The sequence below is a fragment of the Tachyglossus aculeatus genome, chromosome 18 (genome assembly GCF_015852505.1).
Source record: "Tachyglossus aculeatus isolate mTacAcu1 chromosome 18, mTacAcu1.pri, whole genome shotgun sequence".
Lineage (NCBI taxonomy): Eukaryota > Metazoa > Chordata > Mammalia > Monotremata > Tachyglossidae > Tachyglossus > Tachyglossus aculeatus.
In genome coordinates, this window is record NC_052083.1 from 20373938 (window position 1) to 20382749 (window position 8812).

General features: G+C 48.9%; 1 protein-coding gene and 1 pseudogene across 1 annotated transcript; both read left to right on the forward strand.

Moving 5' to 3' along the window:
• The first annotated feature begins 254 nt into the window (after positions 1–254).
• LOC119940024 lies at positions 255–1112 on the forward strand (annotated as a pseudogene).
• Positions 1113–5984: 4872 nt separating this feature from the next.
• LOC119940025 (olfactory receptor 6C74-like) lies at positions 5985–6944 on the forward strand. The gene has a single exon (XM_038760094.1). The coding sequence runs from the start codon at positions 6006–6008 to the stop codon at positions 6942–6944; it is 939 nt and encodes a 312-aa protein (XP_038616022.1). The 5' UTR covers positions 5985–6005.
• Positions 6945–8812: the final 1868 nt, after the last annotated feature.

Genomic DNA, 8812 nt, shown 5'->3' on the forward strand with positions numbered 1-8812 from the left:
CTCTCCCCACAGGACGTAATAATTAATAATTGATGATGATGATAATAATAATAATCATAATAACAACAACAACAATTATTATTGTTATTATTATTATTATGTTATTTGTTAAGATCTATTCTCCCTTCTTCTCTTCCCGGCTCCCCAACCCATCCCCCCTCTCCTTCTCCTTCCTAATCCCTACCCACTCTCAGATTTTCCCTCTTCATGCTGATTTCTCTCCTTTCTCCTTCTCAGATTAGGCAGACGACCTGATGGGAAACCAGACCAGAGTGACTGAGTTCATCCTCCTGGGGCTGACGGGGGCCCCTAAGTGGCAGGCCTTGATATTCTTCTTTCTGTTTGTCACTTATGCGCTGAACATCACCGGGGACATGACCATTTTCACCCTCACCCTGCTGGACTCCCGCTTCCATACCCCCATGTATTTCTTCCTGTGATGCTTCTCCTTCCTGGAGATCTGCTTCACCTCCTCCTGCATTCCCAGATTCCTGGCCGCCATCGCTACAGGAAACAGAACACTTTCCTTTTACCACAGCTTCACTCAACTGTTCTTCATCATCCTCTTGGGAGTGACCGAGTTCTTCCTCCTGATCGCTATGTCCTACGACCGCTATGTCGCCATCTGCCGGCCGCTGCACTACATGACCTTCATGAGCCAAAGTGTCTGCACCCTACTGGTCCTCTGCTCCTGGCTGACCGGGTTCCTGTTCATCTTTCCTCCTCTTATCCTTGACCTCCAGCTGGACTTCTGCGGTCCGAAAGACCATTTATTCTGTGACACCTCCCCTCTGCTCCGGCTCTGTTGCTGGGACACCGGGTTCCTGGAGCTCATAGCTTTCATCTTGGCAGTGGGGACACTCCTGTTCACCTTGGCGTTAATGGCCGTATCCTACACTGCCATCGCCCACGCCATCCTGAGACTGCCCTCCGCTCAGCAGAGGACAAAGGCCTTTTCCACCTGCTCCTCCCACATGGTCGTGGTCTCCATCACATACGGCAGCGGTATCTTTATGTACATCAAAACATCCGCCAAGGACAGGGTGGACCTGACCAAGCGGGTGGCCGTGCTGAAAACTTCCGTGGCACCCATGTTGAACCCTTTCATCTAAACTCTGCGGACCAAGCAGGACGAGCAGGCCATCAGGGATCTGGTGCACCGTGTTCGATTTTCCTCCAGGAGGTGAAGGCTCCTTGGCGACGAAATCCACCAGGAAAATGTGCATTAGATGCAAAGGCTCGACTGCAGAGACTTGGTGCCTGGACATTAAAATAATACTTCATCTGCATTGGTTCTCCATCCCTCTGTGTGCCCTTGCATCCGCCCTTCTGGAAATCCCTCCCCTGGCCAGGTCCCCCTGCTACCTCAGCCCTTTGTCCTCATTTACTCAGTGGGGAGTCAAGCCTTTTTCATTCTGCACAAGAGAGACACTCCGAGGTTTGTTAAGCGGGTCCGTGCCGAAGCCAATAGAAATCCCCAGGTTCACGGTGTTTTTCGCAGATCTCATTCCGTATCTACCCAAGTGAGGCCCCGCAGCTGGAGGAGTGAAGTCATTGTTCATTATGGTCATTGGTCGTTATGGTGACTGGTCATTATGGTCATTGATTCAGCACTTGTTACTCCCATCCTCTCACACCCCTCTCTCAGTCCCACCCTCTCACTCCCCTCTCTTAGTCACAACCTCCCAATCCCCACCTCACTCTCAACCTCTCACTCCCGCACTCACATCAATCCTCAGCATATTAGCGTAAGTGTCTGTTACACTGCAATTTCAATAATTCAACCTGATTTGGACAGACGGCCCCATCTGTCCTATTTGTTCTGATCCCTAACGGATCCCTTCTTGATTCTGGCTCCAACTCTGGAAATCATCTCTACCTCCTCCATTCGAATGGAAACTATTGTAAGGAAGGAACCATGTGACTTTCATCAGATGTGTTCTTTCAAACTGTTAATATAGTGCCTAGGACTCAGTAGGCAGTCATTATATGCCCTTTGATTGATTGATGAATTGTCTAAAACACAGTAAGCACTCAATAAATACTTCCGAATTGAGAGATTTATTTCTTTCCGCTCGGCACCGCACACCCACAACCCAGACTACAGGGGCGACAACGCGGCTCGGATCTCCCTCCCCACAGAGCGGGGCTCGACCCAAGCCATGGTTTGGAGCGGGAAAAAAGGCTACTGCAGCCCGGAGACGTCCCACGGCAACAGAGGCTCCGCACACGGGACTCCATTTTGGAAGCACGCTGGGGATGACCTTTCTCCCACGGAGCTAGAGCCTGAGGAAGGCGACAAATCGAAGGGAAGAAGGATCCACCGCCTACCTGTCTGTCAATCAATGGTACTTACTGAGTGCCTACTGTGTGCAGAACAGCATACCGAGTGCTTTGGAGAGCCCAGTAGACCTAGGAGAAACGATGTATCCATCATGTTTATCATTCTCTAGCTCCCTCTTCTCTCTCCTCATGGTTACGTAGACACACTCGGGTGAGCTCGTGGGTGAGGAGGACCTTGTGGAATGAAAAGACCAGCAGTGGGATGAAGGGACATGACAACGGGTAAATGCCGTTACAGGAGCTCCTGGAAAAGGAAATGACTTTCTCCTACTTTCTAAGGGAGGACAGTGCTAGTGCTAGTGATGAGTTCCACTGGGGAAAGAGGAGAAGCAGGACCCTGGGGATTAAAGCAGAAAATTCCCTGAAAGATGCTGAAGCTCTTTGAAGGCAAGAGATCATGTCTATTTGTTATGGTACTTGCCTATTATTTGCCAAACATTGTACTAACTGTTGGGGCAGATACATGGTAATCAGGAGGGGCATAGTCCCTGTCCCACCTGGAGAACACAATTTAAGTAGGAGAGTGTAGGATTCAATCCACATTTTTATGGTATTTGTTTAGCGCTTACTATGTGTCAAACACTGTTCTTAGTGCTGTAGTAGATACAAGTTAGTTAGATTGGAACCAATCCCTGCCTCGCCTGGGGCTCAGTCTAAGCAACAGGGAGTATAGGAGAACTGTGCCACAGAGAAGTTAAGTGGCTTGCCCATGGTCATGCAGTAGGCACGTGACAGACCCAAGGTTAGTAACCAGGTTCTCTGACTCCCGGGCCCGGGATCTTTTTCACTAAGCCACGATTCTTCCCAGCTAATGTTTCCATTGCCATCTATCAAGCTCTCAGTACAGTACTGGGCTCCGAGTGGAAGCTCAGGAAATACTACTGATGGGGTAATTGAGAGTAGGTTTCATTCCCAAATAGCCTTATATGTCAACCACCTCTGGGCCCAGAAACCACTTGTAGAAGGAAGATCCCTATTGCTCCATTTGGCTTACTTTTCTCTTGTTCTGAAGTTTACTCATCTCCCTCTTCCTTCTATGTCTGCTTGATTTATTCTCTTTATTTATCTCCCCTCCCATCGCCACAGAACCTATGTACATATCTACAATTTTTTTTATTTATGTTGATGTCTGTCTCCCTCTCTAGACCTGTAAATTCGTAGTGGGCATGGAATGTATCTGTTATATTGTTATATTGGTCTCTCCCAAGCGCTCAGTACAGTGCTGTGCACACAGTACGCACTCAATAAAATGATTGACTGACTGACGGACTTGTTCACCTGGACTGGAAATTAATGGTTTGGAATGGTTGCAGGTTGGCGCCACCCCTTTCCCCCAACCACACACACACATCCTCTGAATGGGGCCTCAATCCGGGTATTAAATGTTCACAGCCAGAGCCACCAAAGCATCTACCAATCATTAGTGTCTCCCGACTAACCCCTGGGGAGACTGTTCTCACAAGCTGGTCCCTTTGTGCCTGCCAGGAACCAAAGAGAATAAAACCCACACTCTTGCTCCTGCATTAGGTAGAGTAGCCCATCTGCATCTCAAAGGTTCCAGACTGACTCCCCCACAATGAGCAGAGAAAAATCCTGATGCCTTCCTTCCCACCCACTTTGACCTCGTGTTGATTTGGTGGGGTAGCGTGTCCAGTGGTGATGGGAGGGCAAAAGCGAGCATCGTTTGGAGAAGTGCATGAAAGCCCGGAACAGGGGTATAGGTGAAAATTCCACACAGGCATGACATTAACTCAGGGTCGCTTCGCTGCCAACTGCAAGATAAGCATGGGAATCAGGGCAGAGTGCTAAGGAAGCAAGGATCTCTCAGGATCACTTTGGTGCGTTCCCTTTCCATTGTGGATTTCAGAGCCTCAATCCATGGACGACTGCATCCACCTTCCCTCCAGTCCCGAGCTCCCAGAGCCTGTGATCCTGTCGTGGAGCGCCCCGTTCAGAACTGGTAATTATCAGTCAATAAATCAATCAGTTAATAGTGTTAATTGAAAACTTATTGTGCACAGAGAACTTCGTAAGTAGCTTCGGAGAGTACAACAGAGTTGGCTGACCCATTGCCTGTTCACAATAAACTTCCAATATAGAGGAAATGAGAGACATAAGTATAAATCCAGAAACGAATTATGGATACATATGTAAGTGCTGTAGTATTGAAGGGGGGTGAATAGCAAGTACTTAAAAGGTAAACATCCAAGTGTATAAGCGGTACACAAAGGAGAGGGAATAGAGAAGCAGCATAGCCTAGTGGCAAGAAATATGTGCTTGGAAATCAGATGTCATCTGTAAAAATGGGGATTAAGACTGTGATCCCCACCCGGGACAACCTGATTACCTTGTATCTACCCCAGCGCTTAGTACAGTGCTCAGCACAAAGTAAGTGCTTAACGAATACCATAATTATTACTAAAGAAAAAGAAGGCTGCATCCGGAAAGTCCTCTGGGAGAGACAAATAGAAGCACACACACACACACACACACACACACACACACACACACACACACACACACACACACCCCACACCCCAGAGCTCAAACTCAATCCACAATCTGCTCCTTGTCAACCTTTTTGTTCCATGCAAGGTCCCCTTGATCCAGGGATGCTCCCTGATGACTGGTTAATATCTGAGTACCTCGTCTGCAACATGTATCCTGGTCCTCTAATCTTCAGAAGCAGTGTTGTCTAATGCAAAAGGCACGTCCTGGATGTCAGAGGACCTGGGTTCTCATCCATGCTCCGCCACGTACCTGCTAGATGTCCTTTGACCAGTCACTTACTTTCTCAATGCTTCAGTTCCCTCAACTGAAAAATGGGGATTGAATTATTGGTCTCTCTCCTATTCATATTGTGAACCTAGAGTGAGGTCTGATTACCTTGTTTATTACTCACCTAGGGCAGACATCCCAGACCTGTCTCCTGAGGGCCTTCTTCCTTTTCTGGCAGCACCTCCAGGGAATGACTGGGCCATGAGCACCTTAACATTCACTGGGTCTTGTGCTCATGATCCCAGATACTCTTCCTCCTTCAAGGTTCCTGACAATCTCAGTTATCCAAGTGTTGACAGTTGATGGGTTGGGGGCATGCCAAGGTGAAACCTTGGCATTCATGGGCTTGGGCAAAGGTCAATTTTCCCCCCTATCTCATGTACACAAGGCATTCACAGGCCCATGCTCCAGGAGGCAATCTGCACCATTCTCAACAGTCAGGTATATTTGCTATTCATATTACTATTTTGTCCATGCTACTGGTAACTATGTTTACGTTTGCCACCCCATAAGAATGGAAGCTCCTTGTGGACAGGGAATACTTGCGGTGTACTTCTCCGAGCTATTAGAGCAGGACCCGCCCAAATGGGTGCTCATTAAAGGGAATCTCTACTCCAAAAATCACGCAGGTTTTCGGGGATGAAGTTTAAGCGTCATAGTTGGGAACACCACGCTTCCATTTTCCCGCGGGGAGGTGTCTGCCATCAACCCATGAAGTCATCTCAGGGACTGGGTTGTGAGCCTGCAATGCCCGATGTCTCCCACAGCCGGAGTTGCTCCTGCTCAGCTCGTTTAGTGGGAGAGGGGTCACAGCCCTCTGTCCCCCTCCAGTGAGCTGGACTGACAGTCCTCTGGTGTTATCCAAAAGGAGTCGCAGGTCGGCCATGAGGAATCACACGCAAGTGACTGAATTCATCCTCCTAGGGCTCACTGATGACCCGGACTTGCAAGTGGTGATTTTCTTCTACATGTCTGCCTCCTACATACTGAGTGTCACCGGCAACCTGACCATCGTCATCCTCACCCTGCTGGACTCCCGCCTCTACACCCCCATGTATTTCTTCCTGCGCTGCTTCTCCTTCCTGGAGATCTGCGTCACCTCCGCCTGCATTCCTAGATTCCTGGCTGCCATTGTCACCGAGGATAGGGCAATTTCCTACAACTGCTGTGCAACTCAGCTATTTTTCATGATACTCTTGGGAGTGACCGAGTTCTTCCTCCTGGCTGCCATGTCCTATGACCGCTATGTAGCCATCTGCCTGCCGCTGCACTACGCGACCGTCATGAGCCAGAGACTCTGCACCCTACTTGTCCTCTGCTCCTGGTTAACCGGGTTCCTGTTCATCTTTCCTCCTCTTATCCTTGGCCTCCAACTGGACTTCTGTGGCCCGAAAGACATTGACCATTTCTTCTGTGACATCTCCCCTATGCTCCTGCTCTCCTGCTCAGACACCGGATTCCTGGAGCTGATGGCTTTCATCTTGTCCATGGGGACACAGCTGGTCACCTTGGTGTTAGTGGCCGTGTCCTACACGGCCATTACCCGCGCCATCCTGAGACTGCCCTCCGCTCAGCAGAGGAAAAAGGCTTTTTCCACCTGCTCCTCCCACATGGTCGTGGTCTCCATCACATACGGGAGCTGCATCTTTATGTACATCAAACCGTCTGCCAAGGACAGGGTGGACTTAAACAAGGGTGTGGCCGTGCTCTACACTTCTGTGGTCCCCATGATGAACCCCTTCATCTACACCCTACGGAATCAGCAGGTCAAGCAGGCCATCAGGGACCTGGTGCACCGAATTGAATTTTCCACCAAGGGGTGAGGATTCTTCAGCGACGAGATCCCACAGGAAAATCTCCAGGGGATGCAGAGGGTCGACCACAGAGACTCGGTACCTGTACACTAGCCTAATGCTTTTTAACAAGATGCCCTTTAGCCCTGACTCGCTCCCTTTGCTCTTCCCCCGGCCCGGCACCGCAGCAATTATGCATTTATCTGTAATTTTATGTATTTAATTGATGTCTGTTTACTTGCATTGATGTGTGTCTCCAACCTTCCAGACTGTGAACTCATTGTGGACGGGGATTGTCTCTCTTGATTGCTGTATTATACTTCACCCAATCACTTGGTAAACGCAAAATAAATAAGATTGATTGAATGAATGAATGAATGAATGAACGAACGAATGAATAAATGAATGAGGAGCGACCTCATTGGTCATTACAGGGAGGGGAAGCTCACCACCTTTTACTCCCATCCTCTCACTCCCCTCTCTAACTGCCACCTTCTTTTTCTTCTCTCCCACTTCCACCCTCCCACTTCTCAGACCACTCCCACCCTCTCACACCCCCTCTCACAAGTATCCTTGGCATATGTGCATTGTCTCGGTTATACAGTATTTCACTGATTTCATCTGATTTGGGCAGATATTCCAATCTGTCCTATTTGTTCCGCTCCCTAGCTAATCCTTGTTTTTACTCTGGCTTCCACTGTTTAGAAATAATCTCCATCTTTCTCCTCCATTTGATTGGAAACTACTGGAAAGTAGCATTAAGTGCCTAAAACTCACTAGGCAGTCAATAGATTCCATTTGATTGATTGATGGATTGCTTTGCACTCAATAGACTCTAAAAGATAATGTGAGATCAACTGATGAATTGATTTGCACTCAGTAGGTGCTCAGTGAATACCAGAGATGGATTAAAGAAGTGATGGATTGACTGACTACTTGATTGATTAATGTATAGGCCTGGAATCCCAGTTAGTATTAGGCTGGGTGAGGGTTAGGGGAAGGGCATACTGATCTAAGACCAGAAGACCTAGAAGGGGGCTGAGATATTTGGGAAAGCCCCAGGGAGCATTGGGATCAGAGAAACAGCACCGAATGATAGGTAGGGGGAAGCTGGTTAGTACCTGGTCTGTCATCATTATTGTTGTTCCCGAAATTGCAACCAAGTGGAGAGACTGATCTCAGCTAACCTGAGGCCTGGGCAAGGTAGTACGGTCAGCAGTTCTGGGAGGTCCTACAGGAAGGCGCTTGATGGACTGATGTATTGATTGATTTATCGGTTAAATAACTGCCAGGTCAGCCTATGATAGTGGACTCCTGCAGGAAAGGGAAGCCCCGAGTGGCCGCAGGGATTCAGCTAGACCCAAGACCGAGAGTCGATCTGTGTCCCCGTGGGGAACACATATTGTCACATGATCTGCAGCAGAGGGCAGGACATTAGTAAGCTCCGAGGCGACTCAGAAGTACATTCTGACGGGGCTCTCAGAAGTACATTCTAAACTTCCAGGAGGATGGATAAATGGGCCTGTCCTAATCTCCAGTCCACAACCACTGCTCAGGCATTCTGGGAGGGAGTGAACACGGAGGTGTCCCCCTGGGATAGTCCCGATAACAAGAGAGAGTTATTTCAGGGTCTCTCGGTCCTGCCCATGTATCAGCCCTGACCAGATAGCACGGGGACATGCAACACCCCGGAGAGAACGATGTGGGGAGCAGAGTGTCAGAGGGGCCGAAAGACAGGGATTCTGTCTGGAAACTCTCCCACCTTTTGTTGGGTAGTGGATTCCCCAGAAAGTGGGATGATCAAAGCTAGAGCTGCTCTGGGATAAAGTCTTCCTCATTTCGAGCCAGGGCACACCAGCTATCATTAGAGTCACAGGTGACTCCAGTGCCCCATCCTG